The sequence below is a fragment of the Staurois parvus genome, unplaced genomic scaffold (genome assembly GCF_062004578.1).
Source record: "Staurois parvus isolate SC_StPar_1 unplaced genomic scaffold, SC_StPar_1.0 ptg000965l, whole genome shotgun sequence".
Classification (NCBI taxonomy): Eukaryota; Metazoa; Chordata; class Amphibia; order Anura; family Ranidae; genus Staurois; species Staurois parvus.
The window spans coordinates 619990-643553 of record NW_028318761.1 but is presented as its reverse complement, the minus strand read 5'-3'; the positions used below and the strand labels follow the sequence as shown (position 1 = coordinate 643553).

The following is a 23564-nucleotide window of genomic DNA, read 5'->3' as shown; positions in this document are numbered from 1 at the left end:
TCCAACAAGGTGGACAGCCAAAAGTCATCCCTCTGTCTGATGGTTATTATTCGGCTGTCGCTACGCAAGCAACCGAGCATGCTATGGGCCATTTGTGCCAAGGAATGCGAGGGACTCCCTGCCTCCATCTCCACAGCATACTGCCACGGTGCGTCTGGGTCCTCTGTCTCCTCCTCCTCCTCCTCTACCAGATGCTCCTGCTCCTCCACTCCTGTCCGCTGAGTGGAAAAACCACCCATTTCACTCAATAATTCCTGAGCACAAATGTCCTCCTCTACCTCCTCCTCTTCTTCCTGTCCTGCCCCCACAGGGGTCATGTGGCGTTGAGATCTGTGCGCCACGTCTACTGCACCCTGACCAGCCATTGTTAACAGCATTTGTTCAAGGACGTGCAACAGAGGAATGACGTCGTTCATCCCATAGTCCTGCCGACTCACGAATAGCGTGGCCTCCTCAAAGGGCCTGAGCAAGCGGCAGGTGTCACGCATGAGCTGCCAATGGCTGACATCGAAGTTGCACAGGGGAGTACCTTTATCCGCTTGTAACATCAGGAAATCGGTGATGGCCTTTCGCTGCTCGTAAAGGCGGTCTAACATGTGTAGGGTTTAATTCCACCTTGTTGCAATGTCGCAGATCAGGCGATGATGTGGAATTCCGTTCTGCCGCTGCAGCTCAAGGAGGGTGTGCTTTGCGGTGTAGGAATGGCTGAAATGCATGCAAAGTTTACGTGACATTTTAAGGATGTCTTGCAGTGGGATGGTGGATTTTAGGAACCGCTTGACAACCAGATTGAACACGTGAGCCATGCATGGCGCATGGCACAACCTTCCTTGACGCAGAGCAGACACCATGTTCTTTCCGTTGTCGGTCAACATGGTTCCGATTTTCAGTTTGCGCGGAGACAGCCATCTGTCGATTTCTCTGTTCATTACACTCAGAAGTTCCTCCCCTGTGTGACTACGTTCGCCTGGACCTGGCAGCAGCATGAGGAGGCGGTATAGGGGCCCATGGCAGATTAGGGGCCTGGCAGCAGCTATAGGAGGCCCGTAATCTGCCAGCACCCTATGTCAAAAAATTCAACACACCAGCAGTGTGAGGAGACCTGAAAGTGGCACATGGCATGAGAGACTGTGGACCTGGCAGCAGCATGAGGAGGCGGTATAGGGGCCCATGGCAGATTAGGGGCCTGGCAGCAGCTATGGGAGGCCCGTAATCTGCCAGCACCCTATGTCAAAAAATTCAACACACCAGCAGTGTGTGAGGAGACCTGAAAGTGGCACATGGCAGAGTGTGGCGATGGAGACAGCAGCAATGGGAGGCCGTACAGGGACCCATGACAGACTCTGGACCTGGCAGCAGCATGAGGAGGCGGTATATAGGGGCCCATGGCAGATTAGGGGCCTGGCAGCAGCTATGGGAGGCCCGTAATCTGCCAGCACCCTATGTCAAAAAATTCAACACACCAGCAGTGTGAGGAGACCTGAAAGTGGCACATGGCATGAGAGACTGTGGACCTGGCAGCAGCATGAGGAGGCGGTATAGGGGCCCATGGCAGATTAGGGGCCTGGCAGCAGCTATGGGAGGCCCGTAATCTGCCAGCACCCTATGTCAAAAAATTCAACACACCAGCAGTGTGTGAGGAGACCTGAAAGTGGCACATGGCAGAGTGTGGCGATGGAGACAGCAGCAATGGGAGGCCGAACAGGGACCCATGACAGACTCTGGACCTGGCAGCAGCATGAGGAGGCGGTATATAGGGGCCCATGGCAGATTAGGGGCCTGGCAGCAGCTATGGGAGGCCCGTAATCTGCCAGCACCCTATGTCAAAAAATTCAACACAACAGCAGTGTGAGGAGACCTGAAAGTGGCACATGGCATGAGAGACTGTGGACCTGGCAGCAGCATGAGGAGGCGGTATAGGGGCCCATGGCAGATTAGGGGCCTGGCAGCAGCTATGGGAGGCCCGTAATCTGCCAGCACCCTATGTCAAAAAATTCAACACACCAGCAGTGTGTGAGGAGACCTGAAAGTGGCACATGGCAGAGTGTGGCGATGGAGACAGCAGCAATGGGAGGCCGTACAGGGACCCATGAGAGACTTTGGACTTGGCAGCAGCATGAGGAGGCGGTATATAGGGGCCCATGGCAGATTAGGGGCCTGGCAGCAGCTATGGGAGGCCCGTAATCTGCCAGCACCCTATGTCAAAAAATTCAACACACCAGCAGTGTGAGGAGACCTGAAAGTGGCACATGGCAGAGTGTGGCGATGGAGACAACCCACCGACTGTTTTGCTCGCTGCCAAGCTGCCACCCTCTTCTCCTGATGATGCGGAAGCAATAGCCTGATGACGACGAGGCTGCCAAGTGCGATCAGCCTCATCATCATCAATTAGGGTCTCCGCCTCACTACTAGCCCCTTCGGCTGCGTGTGGGTCAGGAGACAGACCTGTCTCTACACCGGCTACCGAGCCACTCTCCTCGCCACTACTTCTTCGCCTGGCTGCTGAAGAGGCGGATGTCTCCCCCCGTTCCTGACCGCCCTCTGTTAGCTCTTCCTCACTGTACTGGATGACACCGGGAGCACTAGCCTCTGGCTGCGAATAGTGCTGCCTCGACCCCTTCCTCTGCTGCCACGTCTGCTCGCTCCTAAAACATTGCCTCCTCTGCCACTCCTCTGCATGTTGTCTGACATACTCTTTAATTAAACGATTCTGTGTCCCTGAGTAACAATTCTGTGGCCCTAAGTAACGGTTCTGTGGCCCTAAGTAACGGTTCTGTGGCCCTCAGTAACAATTCTGTGTCCCTGTGTAACAATTCTGTGTCTGTGCGAGTAACAATTCTGTGGCCCTAAGTAACAGTTCTGTGGCCCTCAGTAACAGTTCTGTGTCCCTGAGTAACAATTCTGTGTCTGTGCAAGTAACAATTCTGTGGCCCTAAGTAACAGTTCTGTGGCCCTCAGTAACAGTTCTGTGTCCCTGAGTAACAATTCTGTGTCTGTGCGAGTAACAATTCTGTGGCCCTAAGTAACAGTTCTGTGGCCCTCAGTAACAATTCTGTGTCCCTGAGTAACAATTCTGTGGCCCTAAGTAACGGTTCTGTGGCCCTCAGTAACAATTCTGTGTCCCTGTGTAACAATTCTGTGTCTGTGCGAGTAACAATTCTGTGGCCCTAAGTAACAGTTCTGTGGCCCTCAGTAACAGTTCTGTGGCCCTGAGTAACAATTCTGTGTCTGTGCGAGTAACAATTCTGTGGCCCTAAGTAACAGTTCTGTTGCCCTCAGTAACAATTCTGTGGCCCTAAGTAACGGTTCTGTGGCCCTCAGTAACAATTCTGTGTCCCTGTGTAACAATTCTGTGTCTGTGCGAGTAACAATTCTGTGGCCCTAAGTAACAGTTCTGTGTCCCTGAGTAACAATTCTGTGTCTGTGCGAGTAAGAATTCTGTGTCTATGCGAGTAACAATTCTGTGGCCCTAAGTAACGGTTCTGTGGCCCTCAGTAACAGTTCTGTGTCCCTGTGTAACAATTCTGTGTCTGTGCGAGTAACAATTCTGTGGCCCTAAGTAACAGTTCTGTGGCCCTCAGTAACAATTCTGTGTCCCTGATTAACGTTTCTGTGGCCCCAAGTAACAGTTCTGTGGCCCTCAGTAACAATTCTGTGTCTGTGCGAGTAACAATTCTGTGTCTGTGCGAGTAACAATTCTGTGGCCCTAACAGTTCTGTGGCCCTCAGTAACAATTCTGTGTCCCTGATTAACGTTTCTGTGGCCCCAAGTAACAGTTCTGTGGCCCTCAGTAACAATTCTGTGTCTGTGCGAGTAACAATTCTGTGTCTGTGCGAGTAACAATTCTGTGGCCCTAAGTAACGGTTCTGTGGCCCTCAGTAACAATTCTGTGTCCCTGATTAATGTTTCTGTGGCCCCAAGTAACAGTTCTGTGGCCCTCAGTAACAATTCTGTGTCTGTGCGAGTAACAATTCTGTGTCTGTGCGAGTAACAATTCTGTGGCCCTAAGTAACAGTTCTGTGGCCCTCAGTAACAGTTCTGTGTCCCTGAGTAACAATTCTGTGTCTGTGCGAGTAACAATTCTGTGTCTGTGCGAGTAACAATTCTGTGGCCCTAAGTAACAGTTCTGTGGCCCTCAGTAACAGTTCTGTGTCCCTGAGTAACAATTCTGTGTCTGTGCGAGTAACAATTCTGTGGCCCTAAGTAACAGTTCTGTGGCCCTCAGTAACAGTTCTGTGTCCCTGAGTAACAATTCTGTGTCTGTGCGAGTAACAATTCTGTGTCTGTGCGAGTAACAATTCTGTGTCTGTGCGAGTAACAATTCTGTGGCCCTAAGTAACGGTTCTGTGGCCCTCAGTAACAGTTCTGTGTCCCTGTGTAACAATTCTGTGTCTGTGCGAGTAACAATTCTGTGGCCCTAAGTAACAGTTCTGTGGCCCTCAGTAACAATTCTGTGTCTGTGCGAGTAACAATTCTGTGTCTGTGCGAGTAACAATTCTGTGGCCCTAAGTAACAGTTCTGTGGCCCTCAGTAACAATTCTGTGTCCCTGATTAACGTTTCTGTGGCCCCAAGTAACAGTTCTGTGGCCCTCAGTAACAATTCTGTGTCTGTGCGAGTAACAATTCTGTGTCTGTGCGAGTAACAATTCTGTGGCCCTAACAGTTCTGTGGCCCTCAGTAACAATTCTGTGTCCCTGATTAACGTTTCTGTGGCCCCAAGTAACAGTTCTGTGGCCCTCAGTAACAATTCTGTGTCTGTGCGAGTAAGAATTCTGTGTCTGTGCGAGCAACAATTCTGTGGCCCTAAGTAACAGTTCTGTGGCCCTCAGTAACAGTTCTGTGTCCCTGAGTAACAATTCTGTGTCTGTGCGAGTAACTATTCTGTGTCTGTGCGAGTAACAATTCTGTGGCCCTAAGTAACGGTTCTGTGGCCCTCAGTAACAGTTCTGTGTCCCTGTGTAACAATTCTGTGTCTGTGCGAGTAACAATTCTGTGGCCCTAAGTAACAGTTCTGTGGCCCTCAGTAACAATTCTGTGTCCCTGATTAACGTTTCTGTGGCCCCAAGTAACAGTTCTGTGTCCCTCAGTAACAATTCTGTGTCTGTGCGAGTAACAATTCTGTGTCTGTGCGAGTAACAATTCTGTGGCCCTAACTAACAGTTCTGTGGCCCTCAGTAACAATTCTGTGTCTGTGCGAGTAACAATTCTGTGTCTGTGCGAGTAACAATTCTGTGTCTGTGCGAGTAACAATTCTGTGGCCCTAAGTAACGGTTCTGTGGCCCTCAGTAACAGTTCTGTGTCCCTGTGTAACAATTCTGTGTCTGTGCGAGTAACAATTCTGTGGCCCTAAGTAACAGTTCTGTGGCCCTCAGTAACAATTCTGTGTCTGTGCGAGTAACAATTCTGTGTCTGTGCGAGTAACAATTCTGTGGCCCTAAGTAACAGTTCTGTGGCCCTCAGTAACAATTCTGTGTCTGTCCCTGAGTAACAATTCTGTGGCCCTAACTAAAGTTTCTGTGGCCCTAAGTAACAATTCTCTGGCACTCAGTAACAATTCTGTCTGTCCCTGAGTAACAATTCTGTGGCCCTAATAACGTTTCTGTGGCCCTAAATAACAATTCTCTGGCACTCAGTAACAATTCTGTCTGTCCCTGAGTATGAATTCTGTGGCCCTAACTAGCGTTTCTTTGTCCCTAAGTAACGATTCTGTGGCCCTAATTAACAAGTCTGTGTCCCTGAGTAATAGTTCTCTGTCCCTAAGTATCGTTTCTCTGTCCCCAAGTATCGTTTCTGTGGCCCTAACTCTGTCCCTGTCCCTAGTACAGAGCGGTCTGCCTCTGTTCAATGACTGCAGGCAAATGAAGAATTCCAAAATGGCCGCTATTTATAGCTCGACCATTACACAGTGCTAGCTGGCTGGCTGCTGATTGGCTGATGCGATCACGTCGTTGAGGAATGCATTATGGGTCAGCGCGCCTTGTCTGCGCGCCTTCCCAGACATCCCCGCTCCGTCGCCGCACATGTCAGCCGCCATTTTCGGAAAAATTTCGATTCGCGCGTCCGAATTAGGCTATTTTTCGGATTCGGCGCGAATCGAAATTTTTCCGATATTCGACTCGAATTCCACTTCGGCTACTTCGATTCGCTCATCTCTAGTGAACGGTGTAGGAATTACAACAGTTTGCATATGTGCCTCCCACGTGATAAGGGACCAAAAGTAATGGGACAGAATAATAATCATAAATCAAACTTTCACTTTTTAATACTCGGTTGCAAATCCTTTGCAGTCAATGACAGCCTGAAGTGTGGAACGCATAGACATCACCAGACGCTGGGTTTCATCCCTGGTGAGGCTCTGCCAGGCCTCTACTGCAACTGTCTTCAGTTCCTGCTTGTTCTTGGGGCATTTTCCCTTCAGTTTTGTCTTCAGCAAGTGAAATGCTCAATCGGATTCAGGTCAGGTGATTGACTTGGCCATTGCAGAACATTCCACTTCTTTGGTTGCTTTTGCAGTCTGCTTTGGGTCATTGTCCATCTGCACTGTGAAGCGTCCAATGAGTTGTGAAGCATTTGGCTGAATATGAGCAGATAATATTCCCGAAACACTTCAGAATTCATCCGGCTGCTTCTGTCAGCAGTCACATCATCAATAAATACAAGAGAAGCAGTTCCATTGGCAGCCATACATGCCCACGCCATGACACTACCACCACCATGATCACTGATGAGGTGGTATGCTTAGGATCATGAGCAGTTCCTTTCCTTCTCCATACTCTTCTCTTCCCATCACTCTGGTACAAGTTGATGTCGGTCTCCTCTGTCCATAGGATGTTGTTCCAGAACTGTGAAGGCTTTTTTACATGTCGTTTGGCAAACTCTAATCTGGCCTTCCTGTGTTTGAGGCTCACCAATGGTTTCCATCTTGTGGTGAACCCTCTGTATTCACTCTGGTGAAGTCTTCTCTTGATTGGTGACTTTGACACACATACACCTACCTCCTGGAGAGTGTTCTTGATCTGGCCAACTGTTGTGAAGGGTGTTTTCTTCACCAGGGAAAGAATTCTTCAGTCATCCACCACAGTTGTTTTCCGTGGTCTTCCGGGTCTTTTGGTGTTGCTGAGCTCACCGGTGCGTTCTTTCTTTTTAAGAATGTTCCAAACAGTTGTTTTGGCCACACCTAATGTTTTTGCTATCTCTCTGATGGGTTTGTTTTGTTTTTTCAGCCTAATGATGGCTTCACTGATAGTGACAGCTCTTTGGATCTCATCTTGAGAGTTGACAGCAACAGATTCCAAATGCAAATAGCACACTTGAAATAAACTCTGGACCTTTTATCTGCTCATTGTAATTGGAATAATGAGGGAATAACACACACTTGGCCATGGAACAGCTGAGAAGCCAATTGTCCCATTACTTTTGGTTCCTTATCAAGTGGGAGGCACATATGCAGACTGTTGTAATTCCTACACCGTTCACCTGATTTGGATGTAAATACCCTCAAATTAAAGCTGACAGTCTGCAGTTAAAGCACATCTTGTTTGTTTCATTTCAAATCCATTGTGGTGGTGTATAGAGCCAAAAATGTTAGAATTGTGTCGATGTCCCAATATTTATGGACCTGAGTGTATATATATATAAATGATTTTGCACAGCCGTACCGCCCTGTAGCTGTATTTCTGATATAGGGCGGCACTGAAGCGGTTAAAGCCTAAGGTTAGTCACACATTTCTTCAAAAAACTGCACAACAGACAGTACTTACTGTCAATATGGAATGCCCCTTGTGCTGATGACTTCCTTTTTAGTTGAAGTCTTCTATCCTTCAATCCCCCCGACCTCCACAGTGCTAACAGGCAGATGAATATTCAGAATACAATGTCCTGGAAGGGGGGATTCCCCCATCCACCTCACTTGTTTGGATGGAAAAGAGAAAAGACCCTGTCCCATTTGGGGACCAAAGATTCTTAGTGGGGGGAGTGTGTAGCCAGGTGCAGGCTACTAAGAGATGGAGGAGAGGAGACATTACAGAGTACACAACAGGTTGTTTCATTTCCCCTTATGTTCATGGATAGATCATTGCATCACATTTCTGCCTCTAGAGCACAGGTGTCAAACTGGCGGCTATTGCCAAACTACACGTCCCATGAGGCATTGCAAGATTGGCAGTTACAAGCATGACTCCCAAAGGCAGAGGCATGATGGAACTTGTAGTTTTGCAATAGCTGGAGGGCCACCAGTTTGACACCCCTGCTCTAGAGGGAGACTACTCTTACTGACCCTGAAAGCAGAGGATCCTGGGACATGTAGTCCCTCAACCAACCCTTACAGAAGAATGAATCGGCCCAGAGACTACAACTGGCTTGAGAGCCAAAGCAACAGGGGATCCTTGGAGAGTTTATAAACTTACTGTGATTGGTGGTCTCAGGGTCTTGTCCTGGGGGCTCTGGAGAGTTCAGTTGTTTGCTGCCCTTCTGCTAGTTTCTGTGGAGAGAAACGGCAACACAGGAGTTCTACATCCAGCCTTCCAGTGACTGTCCTATGTAAGTAGCCAGCAGTTCAGTGACACCGCACCTTCCAGTGACCGTCCTACGTAAATAGCAAGCAGTTCAGGGACACCGCACCTTCCAGTGACCGTCCTACGTAAGTAGCAAGCAGTTCAGGAACACCGCACCTTCCAGTGACCATCCTACGTAAATAGCAAGCAGTTCAGGGACACCGCACCTTCCAGTGACCGTCCTACGTAAATAGCAAGCAGTTCAGGAACACTGCACCTTCCAGTGACCGTCCTACGTAAATAGCAAGCAGTTCAGGAACACCGCACCTTCCAGTGACCATCCTATGTAAGCAGCCAGCAGTTCAGTGACACCACATCTTCCAGTCACCATCCTACGTAAGCAGCAATCAGTTCAGTGACACCACATCTTCCAGTGACCGTCCTACGTAAGCAGCAATCAGTTCAGTGACACCACATCTTCCAGTGACCATCCTACGTAAGCAGCAATCAGTTCAGTGACACCACATCTTCCAGTGACCATTCTAAGTAAGCAGCAAGCACTTCAGTGACACCGCACCTTCCAGTGGCAGGTACCTAGAACCACATTCATCACCAGTGGCCAGAGACACAGGGACATCCATACTGACCACAATCAGTGGTTTCCACTGCAGCCCGCTGTGCATTCTTCACATCATCCTATCTGATCCAGAGCCTGTTCACCCCCCTTTCCTGCACCACAGTTTTATCTTCAGTCATGATTGGTGGAGGGCGATTGTACAACCTTCACTCTGTGCCTTACATTTGGACACCGCTAGCAGACACCTTTACCCTCCCCCACTTCCTCTCTACTTCTCACACATGAACACAGCTGGCAGACACCTTTACCCTCCCCCACTTCCCCTCTACTTCTCACACATGAACACAGCTGGCAGACACCTTTACCCTCCCCCACTTCCCCTCTACTTCTCACACATGAACACAGCTGGCAGACACCTCTACCCTCCCCCACCTCCACTCTACTTCTCACACGTGGACACTGCTAGCAGACACCTCTACCCTCCCCCACTTCCCCTCTACTTCTCACTTGTTGACACCACTAGCAGACACCTCTACCCTCCCCCACTTTCCCTCTACTTCTCACACGTGGACACCGCTAGCAGACACCTCTACCCTCCCCCACTTTCCTCTCTACTTCTCACAAGTGGACACTGCTAGCAGACACCTTCACCCTCTCCCACTTTCCCTCTACTTCTCACACGTGGACACCGCTAGCAGACACCTCTACCCTCCCCCACCTCCACTCTACTTCTCACACGTGGACACTGCTAGCAGACACCTCTACCCCACTTCATCCAAGGAGATCCCATTGCTCCATCTTCTCTGCAGATTTGACCCAGTCATGATCATCCCCTATACTCCAACTGTTGAAGGGCCCCATCTATAGCCGGCAGAAGATGAACTCTCCTTGATCTCCATATACTGAATATCCATCGGTAACTCAGAGATGCTCCCACTTTCCATTAGCCAATCCCTGCTCATCCCTCCACACCCGCCCCATATACAGTCCAGGCGTGGCAGTCCCGGGAGTGCAGCTGTAGCTGTGTGAAGCCTGAATGTCCCAGTAGGAGGAGTTCTGCCCGCAGTGTGAGCTGCACTCCTGGAGGACCCTGTTCCAGTCTATGCTGCACCACCCCCAGCTTCATGATTGGCCTTCCTCTGCCTCATTGTCTGATATCAATTGTCCGTGTATTGCTCCATGTTGGGGATTTCTGCTACAAATCTGAACTAGGAATAGAGAAAGGTAGAAAGGATGGCGCTCTACTTCCTGCTCTCTGTGCTTTCCATCCCCCATCAACCAATCACAATGTGTCCACAATCACCATGGAAATGATCAGATCAATGAAACGTTTATCATAGACAGACCATCATGTGCCGATCATATACACAGACATTTGTATCATGGAAAACATACAAGAAGAAACATGTATGGAGAAAGACACGGGAAAGTCCCCATATGTGCATTCACCAATCACTCCTTCATTCCCGGTATACACACAATTCCATTGCTTCCATGTGTACACCATCAGTCACTCTCCTAGAATTGGGACATTTTATTACCACCCACCTCTTCAGTGATCCCCCACCATGAAAGTATTATCCTCACCTCCAACTGTGGGCCTAATGAGCGCTTGGAACATTTGTCCACAAAGTATCAATAATAGACCTCCAAGTGTTTGTGAAATCTCCCACCACAAATGTACTCAGCCAATCACAGGGCAGGATAAAGAGAAAACAGGAGGCGCACACACCTAGTGCATTATCCAAGGTTTATTGTAAGGACTACAAAATACAAAACACTTCCAGACGAAGCATGTATCTAAAAAGCATTGATGGCCACAACGCCAGGTAAGGTGTCCTCACTGTCAGTGCGGTCAAATGGCTGACGTGTTTCGGGGATGAATCCCTTTCCTCAGAGCTGATGACCAGCCTCTGATGCAGATGTGTGATGAATGGAAAGTGGGAGCCTTGCTGGAGATTCCTGAATCACAGGGCAGGACTCCATTTTTATTCTTCTCCTGCCATCAATGGCCGACACGGTCCCACACTTCATCCATGTCTTTGGGGACCTCTCATCTCCTTATGAACTGTTCCTTCCATGATGAAGATCAGCCATGGAGTATATCTGAGGTGTATATCAGGGTGTGCTTCTTCCCCACATGAGAGCTGGGATGTCCAGCAACATTCATCTAGAAGACATTTCCCGCACTCAAGGCACTAATACACCTCCAGGGTTGTGTGGGACCCCTGATGTACAGGAAGACAGGACTTCAGTGAGGAACATTTCCCTCACTCAGGACAGGAAAGTGGCTTCTCCCCCATGTGAGATCTCTGATGTTTATAAAGATGGGATGTCTGTGAAAAACATTTCCCGCACTGAAGACAAAAATATGGTTTCTCCCCTGTGTGAGATCTCTGATGTGTGGAAAGATGGGACTTTTGTGAAAAACATTTCCCGCACTCATGACAGAAATACGGCTTCTCCCCCATGTGAGATCTCTGATGTGTGGAAAGATTGGACTTGTCTGAAAAACATTTCCCGCACTCAGGACAGGAATACGGCTTCTCACCCGTGTGAGATCTCTGATGCTTGTTAAGATTGGACTTATCTAAAAAACATTTCCCACACTCAGGACAGGAATACGGCTTCTTCCCCGTGTGAGATCTCTGATGTTTATAAAGATGGGACTTCACTGAAAAACATTTCCCACACTCAGGACAGGAATACGGCTTCTCCCCTGTGTGAGACCTCTGATGTGTGTAAAGACTGGACGTCTCTGAAAAACATTTCCCACACTCAGGACAGGAATATGACTTCTCGCCTGTGTGAGACCTTTCATGTTTGACAAGATCTGTTTTTTGTGCAAAACATTTCCCGCACTCAGGACAGCAATATGGCTTCTCCCCGGTGTGACATCTCTGATGTGTGTAAAGATAGGACATGTCTGAGAAACATTTCCCACACTCTGGACAGGAATATGGCTTTTCTCCTGTGTGAGATCTCTGGTGTGTGTAAAGATGGGACTTGTCTGAAAAAAGTTTCCCACACTCAGGACAGGAATGTGGCTTCTCCCCCGTGTGAAATCTTTGATGTCTGTAAAGGCCGGAAATATGTGGAAAACATTTCCCACACTCTGGACAGGAATACGGCTTCTCCCCCGTGTGAGATCTCAGATGTTTGTAAAGACCGGACTTCTGTGAAAAACATCTCCCGCACTCAGGGCAAAAATATGGCTTATTCCCGGTGTGAGATCTCTGATGTGTGTCAAGGTTGCGCTTATGTGAAAAACATTTCCCGCACTCAGGACAGGAATACAACTTCTCTCCCGTGTGAGATCTGTAATGTGTGTCAAGATGTGACTTATGTGAAAAACATTTCCCACACTCAGGACAGGAATACGGCTTCTCCCCTGTGTGAGATCTCTGATGTGTGTTAAGATTGCCCTTATGTGAAAAACATTTCCCGCACTCAGGACAAGAATATGGTTTTTCCCCCGTGTGAGATCTTTTATGAATATTTAGATGGGATTTAAAATGGAAACCCTTCTCGCACTCAGTACAGGAGAACCTCTTCCCTGTTGGAAGGCCGGCCCGGTCCCGCACAGTCTGAGGGTCCTCAGGATACAAGGAATCTGATGGTCCATCTACACTGGGTGGTGCCGGATGGACATTGGAGGGAGCCGGGTTTTCTCCTGGACTATACTGTGTGATGTCCTCATCTTCTACTTTCCAGTCTGGAGACAAAGTGAGACAATCCTCGGAGGTTTTCCTCATCTCCCGGCAATGTACTAAAATACAAAGACAAAGAGGATTACTAGACAGGAGCTGATTGGTTCCCCCAAACCAGGACTCCGCCCACATCAGGCAGCTTGGTCTCTGAGGAGCTTACAATTCCACCCTCAAGGGAACTAGGAAATGGCTCCTCTGATCTCCTACCAGGTCATTTCTTTATTCATGGACCTTAGTCAGAGAGTGAGGAAACAACCAGAACTGTCTTTTATAGGAGGGACAGTGATGAGGGGATTATAGGACGAGGGGCCCCACCCCCTCTATCACTCATCGCCATCTTCCCAACACAAGAAGTACATAGTGTGGGGGTCAGCAGTATGTAATATACAATATAAATTATACAGTGTAAGGGTCAGGACTCATAATATTGGTATTCAGCAATCAATGGAAGATTAAATGTTTCCTGTAGACAAGTTGCAGAGATCCCACACCGCTGCCTCCCATCTCCTGAGACTGCACTCAGTGACTTGGGTCTGAGACACTACAGACATATCCCTCCACCCGGCACAGCCAGCAGACCACAGAGCAAGGAACCCTGGGAGAATTGATCTGTCAGAGATATTACTAGACCCGGGCATGGGGATAAAGATACAAGACTCACACCCCAGGTGCCTAGGTCTAGTAACACTTATGGTGAAAATGAACATTTTTCTGCCAGCTGAACCCCAGAACCTCCATAAATCCAGTCTAGATACATAAATTGTGTCTGCAGCACAGAGAAGGAAGATTATCCGAGAGAAATCCAGGAATACAGGACGGGGAACACAGCTCAGGAAAGTGACCAGGGGATTACAGGCTGATATCACCCAGTCCCCGCCCTACTCTGGACCAATCAGTGAGCAGTATGGGTGGAGGAATGGATTTAGTGTTCATGACCCACCTGTGCTGATCTCTGTAGGAGTGTCCTCCTCTATAAATGTCCCCGTTATTCCATCCTCCTCCATAGACTGCTGATCATCCCTCACATACGCCTCTTCTTCTTCTGCTTTCACCTCAAATTCTATATCGATTGGATCTCCACTCTAAATCAAGGAAATGAGAGAAAATATCATCTGTAAAATATGAGCTTTTTAGTCACATAAAATATCCACACATCATCTCCACAAGTCCATGTTCTAGATGCTCCATCCCACCAACCTTGCAATAGTGAGGGATGGTGTGACCTTCCTGTGTGGAATCCCGGGAATACAGAGGACGGGGACATCTCTCTGGTGGGTTCCTGGTATTAGGTGGCTCCATCATATCCTTGTGTCCTTCTGAAAACTCCTCCATCACTCCATACTCCTCATCCTCCTCTTTATACTCTTCTTTAACATCAATATTATCATCCCCGAGGATTCCACTCTGAAAGATATAATAAAACATTCATTGTAACAAACATGCTGTGTATAAATCACAACTACCAATAATTGTCATCATCTACCTGATGATGGTGAGGGATGGTGTGACCTTCCTGTGTGGAATCCCGGGAATACAGAGGACGGGGACATCTCTCTGGTGGGTTCCCATGACTGGATCCATCTGTAGGAAACACACACACTGACTGAATCCATTGTTTCTATGTGTTTATCAGATGATGGGGGATCTAGGTGGATCCTCCGTACTGCTCTCTCCTTTACAATAAAGTCTCCTCTTACCCGGTGATGTGAGGGGCGGCTGATTGTCCATCATGACGTCCTTGTAGAGATCCTTGTGTCCTTCTAAATACTCCCACTCCTCCATGGAGAAATAGACAGTGACACCCTGACACCTTATAGGAACCTGACACACACAATGATACAGTCACCATCCAGACACATCCCTTGTCTGTTACTGGAGAATGTCCCAGAATTCCCGGCACCGCTCACCTCTCCTGTCAGCAGCTCAGTGATCTCTCTGGTGACTTCTAGAATCTTCTTCTTCTTTCTCTCTTCTATCAGGGAGGGAGGTGGAGGCAATGTGATGTCATATGATCTCCAGACTTCACAGGAGGAAAACTCTACATCTGAACACAAATAGTCACATCAAATGATATTCCCAGAATCCTCCTCACCTCTCCATTCAGGTCTCCATTTTATTAAAGCCCCACTTCAGGCTGAGGTATAATTCCCCCCCACAGGACCCCCACACTACGCAGGGTATAGGCTTGTTGCAGCATTCTGATGTCATTACATACAACGCAGGACCAACAGTCCCACTTTACATGTGAGGATACCAAGGGACCCCACATCCTAAGAGCATCAGAAAAAATCAGATGGAGGGACATTGGGGGGAGGAGCTGTGAGGTCAGTGTGATGTCATAGGATTCACTGCCTCTGGATGGAGGGACATTGAGGGGGAGGAGATGTGAGGTCAGTGTGATGTCATAGGATTCTCTGACTCTGGATGGAGGGACATTGGGAGGAGGAGCTGTGAGGTCAGTGTGATGTCATAGGATTCTCTGATGGAGGGACATTGGGAGGAGGAGCTGTGAGGTCAGTGTGATGTCATAGGATTCTCTGACTCCGGTTGGAGGGTAATTGGGAGGAGAAGCTGTGAGGTCAGTGTGATGTCATAGGATTCTCTGACTCTGGATGGAGGGACATTGGGAGGAGGAGCTGTGAGGTCAGTGTGATGTCATAGGATTCCCTGACTCTGGCTGGAGGGACATTGGGAGGAGGAGCTGTGAGGTCAGTGTGATGTCATAGGACATATAGACTCTGGATGGAGGGACATTTGGATGGGGAGACTTGAGGGGTCCTCTATATGAGACTCTCATGAAAACCAAATCCTTGTTCCTGGGTGTGTCCTACCTCTCCTAAACTGAATAGTGAACTTTGACCTTTACCATCCAGAAATCTGTCCGGAATCTGTGGAAGTAAGCTGTCATGTGATCAGGTGACGTGCGGAGGAACGGAGTGTAAATAGCAGACAATTGTCTCCAGAGCCCCTAATGGTGGGGATGGATTTGGCGGCGTGCTGGTGCCAAGTTTCCTCCCCCCAGGGTCACTGCAGGTGTGGAGAAAAGCTGTGTAAGAGGATATGGAGGAGAGATGAGGAGGAGATCCAGGAATCAGGAGAAAGGTCAGGGCAAGCAACAGACAAGCGCATCCAAGAGACCAAGCCGGGGTCACTACACAGAAAATCAATCCAAGGAAACAACAGGCAGGACGAGGAATAGCAAGAAGGAGCTGAGAGACAAATGAGAATATTGCTCAGCCAATGGGAGATGATCTCAGCATGACTTCCATCATGAAGGAGATGAGGGGGAGGGGAGGAAGTCACTGAAGGTGACCATAGATCCATGGAAATTCAGCTGGTTCAGCAGGGATCGCTCACATTTCCATCCATGTGTGGTCACTGCTGGATAAAAGCCACTCCCCCAGCGGCTGCAGCCAATAGCTTCAGTGCTGATCTGTGTATTCTGAGAGTGGAGGAGTCCCCCCATTGTCAGAATACAAGAGTGCAGCGGGGAGGATTCCCCCATCCACCTCCAATGTGTGGATGGGGGAATCACTTCAGTTTTTATGGTCATCCCGCTGGCTGAACGATAAAACTGAACCATGTAGGCCAGCTTTGGGAGCAAATATATTATCATCAACTCCTCCCCCTGAAGGGGTTCATCTACGTATTACCTCCTCTGCTGCCAGATCCAGGAATGTGGACTCTCTGCTTCCTCCTGATTCACCTCTCCCCTGGAACATTCTGTCTGTACCTGACATCACTTCCTGTCTGTACCTGACATCACTTCCTGTCTGTCTTCCATAGAGACTTCCTGTCTGGGTAGAAGTGAAATCCCCACCTTGTGGAGCTCAGAGGAACTGCAGCCCCAAGAAGCGTCTGGTAGTGTGACCCCGGCCTTGTGCTGGGTGTGTATGGACTGTAGATCCTTATAGAGGGGTCACCTCCACTCCCACCAAGGGGGACAGAAATATATGACTGCTCGGGGGAGGGGTTTTGGCCCCTTTGATTTTGCAGTAACATTGATTGCAGATTTAGTCCTGTAGAACATCTGGTATATGGATACAAAGCCCCCAGCCCAGAGTAAAGGGTGGAGAGTGATTGAAGTAGATGCAAAGTGGAAGCGGTGGACTTGCAGAGAACACTATACTGAGCACACAATATTGTCTGTCTCCATGGATTTGCACAGGATTTGAGATGATTTCCTATAGCAGCAAATCTGATGAGATGAATGAAGTGGGTGTAAAGTGGAAGCAGTGGATGTGCAGGGAGCAGCATCTTGAGCACAAAGCACTTTATGTTGTGGATGGATTTGCACACGGTTCAGTTTCCTTCATTTATTGATAAACCCCATAAGACCAATGAAGTGGGTGTAAAGTGGAAGCAGTGGATGTGCAGAGAATAGGATTTGGAGCCCCGAGCTCTTTATCTCTGAATGTCTCCACATATTTGTAGTGTATTTGTGATGATTTCTGTGCACACACAATAGGACAGCGCTGTGACACATAATGCTCTTCTAGATGACAGGGAATCCTTCCCTTTGTTACAGCAGCAGTCCGCTAGAAGGTTTTTGTAGGTTTGGAGTTGTTACACATAGCGCGGGTTTTATCCATTTATAGTGATGACATCATTGCCCAAATCTGGGGGTCACCAGCCATTTCCACCCTTTACTCCCAGCTGGGGTTATTATTATACAGGATTTATGGCGCCAACAGTCTGCGCAGCGCTGTACAATATAAGGGGGGCGGTAAAATACAATACATTTGCAGTACAGAAGGAATAGGAGGGCTCGGCTCGTGGAGCTTACAATATGAAGGAAGGGGGAGGGGATATAAAAGGTGATAGCTGCGGGGGATGATCTGGTGGAGGTGATTCAAGTACAGTTCTTAGGTGGGGGTGGGGTAGGCTTCCCTGAAGAAGTGAGTTTTCAAAGATCACCTAAAGGCAGATAGGGTGAGGGGCTGACCATACATACAGTGGTAGGGAGTTCCAGAGGATGGGAGAGGCTCTGGAGAAGTCCTGGAGTTGAGTGTAGGAGGAGGTGACGAGGGAGCTAGAGAGCAAGATATCGTGGGAGGAGAGGAGCCAGCGATATCTGTGAATGAGGTTGGTGATGTAGCCGGGGCAGTGTTGTGGATGGTTTTGTATGCTGTGGTTAGTAATTTGAATTTTATATGTTGGGTTAGTGGAAGACAATGAAGGGATTGACAGAGAGGGGTGGAGGACACTGAGCAGAGGCCAGTGAAGGGATTGGCAAAGAGGGGCAGCAGTCACTGATCGATTGGTAAGGTGTATGAGTCTAGCAGCAGTCTCTGATCGGTTGGTAAGGTGTATGAGTCTAGCAGCAGTCACTGATCGGTTGGTAAGGTGTATGAGTCTAGCAGCAGTCTCTGATCGGTTGGTAAGGTGTATGAGTCTAGCGGCAGTCGCTGATCAGTTGGTAAGGTGTATGAGTCTAGCGGCAGTCGCTGATCGGTTGGTAAGGTGTATGAGTCTAGCGGCAGTCGCTGATCGGTTGGTAAGGTGTATGAGTCTAGCGGCAGTCGCTGATCGGTCGGTAAGGTGTATGAGTCTAGTGGCAGTCACTGATTGGTCGGTAAGGTGTATGAGTCTAGTGGCAGTCACTGATTGGTCGGTAAGGTGTATGAGTCTAGTGGCAGTCACTGATTGGTCGGTAAGGTGTATGAGTCTAGTGGCAGTCGCTGATCGGTCGGTAAGGTGTATGAGTCTAGCAGCAGTCGCTGATCGGTTGGTAAGGTGTATGAGTCTAGCAGCAGTCGCTGATCGGTCGGTAAGGCGTATGAGTCTAGCAGCAGTCGCTGATCGGTCGGTAAAGGCGTATGAGTCTAGCAGCAGTCGCTGATCAGTCGGTAAGGTGTATGAGTCTAGCGGCAGTCACTGATCGGTTGGTAAAGTGTATGAGTCTAGCAGCAGTTGCTGATCGGTCAGTAAGGTGTATGAGTCTAGCAGCACTCGCTGTTCGGTTGGTAAGGTGTATGATTCGAGCAGCAGTCGCTGATCGGTTGGTAAGGTGTATGAGTCTAGCAGCAGTCGCTGATCGGTTGGTAAGGTGTATGAGTCTAGCAGCAGTCGCTGATCGGTTGGTAAGGTGTATGAGTCTAGCAGCAGTCGCTGATCGGTTGGTAAGGTGTATGAGTCTAGCAGCAGTCGCTGATCGGTTGGTAAGGTGTATGAGTCTAGCAGCAGTCGCTGATCGGTTGGTAAGGTGTATGAGTCTAGCGGCAGTCGCTGATCGGTCGGTAAGGTGTATGAGTCTAGCAGCAGTCACTGATTGGTCGGTAAGGTGTATGAGTCTAGTGGCAGTCACTGATTGGTCGGTAAGGTGTATGAGTCTAGTGGCAGTCGCTGATCGGTCGGTAAGGTGTATGAGTCTAGCAGCAGTCGCTGATCGGTCGGTAAGGCGTATGAGTCTAGCAGCAGTCGCTGATCAGTCGGTAAGGTGTATGAGTCTAGCGGCAGTCACTGATCGGTTGGTAAAGTGTATGAGTCTAGCAGCAGTTGCTGATCGGTCAGTAAGGTGTATGAGTCTAGCAGCACTCGCTGTTCGGTTGGTAAGGTGTATGATTCGAGCAGCAGTCGCTGATCGGTTGGTAAGGTGTATGAGTCTAGCAGCAGTCGCTGATCGGTTGGTAAGGTGTATGAGTCTAGCAGCAGTCGCTGATCGGTTGGTAAGGTGTATGAGTCTAGCAGCAGTCGCTGATCGGTTGGTAAGGTGTATGAGTCTAGCAGCAGTCGCTGATCGGTTGGTAAGGTGTATGAGTCTAGCAGCAGTCGCTGATCGGTTGGTAAGGTGTATGAGTCTAGCAGCAGTCGCTGATCGGTCGGTAAGGTGTATGAGTCTAGCGGCAGTCGCTGATCGGTTGGTAAGGTGTATGAGTCTGGCAGCAGTCACTGATCGGTCGGTAAGGTGTATGAGTCTAGCAGCAGTCGCTGATCGGTTGGTAAGGTGTATGAGTCTAGCAGCAGTCACTGATCCGTTGGTAAGGTGTATGAGTCTAGCAGCAGTCACTGATCGGTCGGTAAGGTGTATGAGTCTAGCGGCAGTCGCTGATCGGTTGGTAAGGTGTATGAGTCTAGCAGCAGCATTCATAATAGACTGAAGGGGGGATAGCCTGTGTAACGGTAGACCAGTGAGGAGGGAGTTGCAGGAATGGAGGCGGGATATAACCAAGGAGTGGATAAGTTGTTTTGTGGTGTCATTGGTCAGGAAGGAGCGGATTTAGGAAGTGTTTCGGGGATTGAGGTGGCAGGATTTAGCCAGTGATTGGATGTGGGGCCCAAAGGAGAGGTCTTAGTCTAGGATTACACCTAGCACCCTGGCAGGAGGGGAAGGACCAATGGCAGTGCTGTTGATCTTGATGGTAAAGTCATGAGTGCGGGATCGGGGGGAGGTAATATTACAGCTCAGTTTTGGAAAGATTGAGTCTAAGGTAGTGATGTGACATCCATGCTGATATGTCGCTCAGTAGATTTGTGATACAGGAGGTGATTGAGGGGGTGAGCTGGGGAGTGGAGACATAGATCTGGGTGTCATCAGCATAGAGGTGGTATTGGAAGCCATGGGAGGTTATCAGTTGGCCCAGGGAGGTGGTATAGAGAGAGAAAAGGAGGGGCCCAAGGACAGAACCTTGGGGTACCCCAACGGAAAGAGGATCGGAGGAGGAGGAGTTGTATGTGACACTAAAAGTGTGCTGAGAAAGGTAAGAGGAGACCCAGGAGAGAGCAGAGTCATGGAGGCCAATGGAGTGGAGTGTACTGAGGAGGAGTGGGTGGTGCACTGTGTCAATCTATAGTCACTCGATTCTGAAGAACAGCTTTACGGGTTCCTTGGAGGTCGAGCAACAGTTCCTGCAAAGCCATAGAAGTACGATTCAGACTTCTTCCCAGACTACATGCTAAAGCATTAACAGTTCCACTAACATTTATAGGGAACGTTGATCCAAGGAATATCCGATTGTCTCTCAGGGGGTCAGGGAGGAATTTTTACCGCTGCAGGAGCAAAATGGATCGTGCTTTGCTGGGTTTTTTTTTCCCTTCCTCTGGATCAGCTGTGGGTGTCGGATTATAACTTTTTTTATTTTAATGGTTGAACTGGATGGACTTTTGTCTTTTTTCAGCCAGACTAACTATGTAACTATGTCCTTGTGTTATATAATGGTAATGCTGGTCCTCCTACAATAGATCCAACTAATCTAGTGTATTCAGCTTTGGAAAGCAGTGTGATGTCTGATATACAATCTTCTGATCCAATCTCGGTCCTCCTTCTTGATCTTAGATCCTTCTCCATAGCTTTAGGATGCTCAGGCAATATCATACTCAGACGGCTCCAAGTACAAGGCCCTCCAGTAATATTCCTGGAATATATGAATATGTGGGATTTCCACAAGAAAACAACCATCCTAAAGGTAGTGTGACCTGTGACTGTGGCTGGGCTGTGATAGAACATGATGACAGCTCATTGGGTTATGTACTGAACTACATGTTCTATTAGACGTACAGAAAATCCTGTCCTGAGGAGATCGGGTTGTGTGATGTGGGCCATATGGAAATCTGAGATCCCAACACCGGGGAATCTCTTCAGAATCACATGTCATATTGTAACACATCTCCTGGGGGAACATTCAACGTTTTCATACCAGTCATATATTCCAGCCTTTATATGGACCTGGACAGTTCTGACAGTCCTCATACAATGACATAGATGGTCCATCATCCATTCTTACATCAGTATCATTAGTCATTACTCTGAAAATGTCCAACAAAACCGAGGTTGGGGTGGGAATGGCCATCAAACATGTAGTTAAATGATTGGCAGCATCTCTGACAGATGGAAATTGGGAACATTCATCACTCTCCTTGCCATATAAACCCAGACATTCTCTGATTGCTTCAACAGTTTATGTGGATGTCTGTGTTGGGGCAAGGGGTCAGTCTTATGGGGCTGCAGCATCCCCCCTGGTAAGGTGACCCCCATGGTAAGGTGACCCCCATGTTGTGGACATGTGGCCTGGTATGGATCAGGAGGGGGGGCACACTACAGCCCCCCTCTGCACTCTGTATGGTGGGCTGTATATGATATACTGCTGACCCCCGCACTCTGCGCCGTTATTGAAGGGTGTGAGGTGTCACCGAGGAGCAATGTTCTATATTGAAGTTTGCCGTCATTGCACCGACACACACAATAGTTTTTGTTCAATAAATGTTTTATTATAATTTTACATTTAACAAGATTGAAGCATAAAAATCAGGAAATAGTAAAGGAAGGAATCCGATTGGTCAGGAAGATCCCTTGTCTGGAATGTGGGGGCGGAGTCATTATTGGTGTACAATACAATACACAACGTGTTCCATTATTATAACAAAGTAACAAACTAATCTTCAGGTCCAAAATTAGCATTTTAACATTTGTGCAGAAACAGCTCTGGCAGTGAGAGGGTTAATGTGGGCTAGATGGGACCACTCTGCTGGGGTGACATTAGAGCTCCCCCTAGCTGCAGCCTGGTAATAACATTGCTGGGAGGTCTATTCATTTCTCTGCTCCATACTTCCCGTCTTTATAGAAACGTCTCCTGACATTTGGGGGTCTATTCATAGAATGTTTGTATAGCAATTCCCTCAGTGAGAGTTCATGTCCATTCCTCCTGTGTGAATGGGGGAACCAATGTTATTAGGATCACATCTGAGCTGCTGGAATGTCTTCCATTGATGGAAAATACATTGAAAACTTCTTCTCCTGATATCAATGGCCGACCCGGTCCCACACTTCATCCATGTCTTTGGGGACCTCTGATCTCCTTATGAACTGTTTCTTCCATGATGAAGATCAGCCATGGAGTATATCTGAGGTGTATATCAGGGTGTGCTTCTTCTCCACATGAGAGCTGGGATGTCCAGCAACATTCATCTAGAAGACATTTCCCGCACTCAAGGCACTAATACACCTCCAGGGTTGTGTGGGACCTCTGATGTACAGGAAGACAGGACTTCAGTGAGGAACATTTCCCTCTCAGGGCAGGAAAGTGGCTTCTTCCTGTGTGACATCTCTGATGAATGCAAAGATTTGACTTCACTGAAAAACATTTCCCGCACTCAAGACAGGAACACAGATCTCTTCCATGTGAGATCTCTGATGTCTGTTAAGATTGGACTTCTGTGAAAAACATTTCCCGCACTCATGACAGGAATACGGCTTTTCCCCCGTGTGAGATCTCTGATGACTGGAAAGATGAGACTTCTGTGAAAAACATTTCCCACACTCTGGACAGGAATATGGCTTCTCCCCCATGTGATATCTCTGATGTTTGTAAAGATCGTACTTTCGTGAAAAGCATTTCCCGCACTCAAGACAGGAATACGGCTTCTCTCCTGTGTGAGTTATTTTATGCACATTAAGATGGGATTTAAAATGGAAACCCTTCCCGCACTCAGGACAGGAGAAGCTCTTCCCTGTTGGAAGGCCGGCCCGGTCCCGCACAGTCTGAGGTTCCTCAGGATACAAGGAATCCGATGGTCCATCTATACTGGGTGGTGCCGGATGGACATTGGAGGGAGCCGGGTTTTCTCCTGGACTATACTGTGTGATGTCCTCATCTTCTACTTTCCAGTCTGGAGACAAAGTGAGACAATCCTCGGAGGTTTTCCTCATCTCCCGGCCATGGACTAAAAGACAAAGACAAAGAGGATTACTAGACAGGAGCTGACTGGTTCCCCCAAACCAGGACTCCGCCCACATCAGGCAGCTTGATCTCTGAGGAGCTTACAATTCCACCCTCAAGGGAACTAGGA

General features: G+C 48.4%; 2 protein-coding genes across 2 annotated transcripts in view; one reads left to right on the top strand and one right to left on the bottom strand.

The window, feature by feature from the left end:
- Positions 1-23564, top strand: part of LOC149441613 (uncharacterized) — a 235497-nt gene that overhangs the window by 45909 nt on the left and 166024 nt on the right.
- The window catches only part of LOC149441615 (uncharacterized), a 38819-nt gene continuing 26060 nt past the window's right edge, over positions 10806-23564 (bottom strand). The window contains exons 2-5 of the mRNA XM_089657104.1: positions 22897-23094; positions 12370-12548; position 12182; positions 10806-11948 (exon numbers count right to left, since the gene is read on the bottom strand). Coding sequence (XP_089513230.1) covers positions 11340-11948; position 12182; positions 12370-12548; positions 22897-23094 — 987 coding nt within the window. The 3' untranslated portion in view covers positions 10806-11339. The remainder of the gene's footprint in view (positions 11949-12181; positions 12183-12369; positions 12549-22896; positions 23095-23564) is intronic.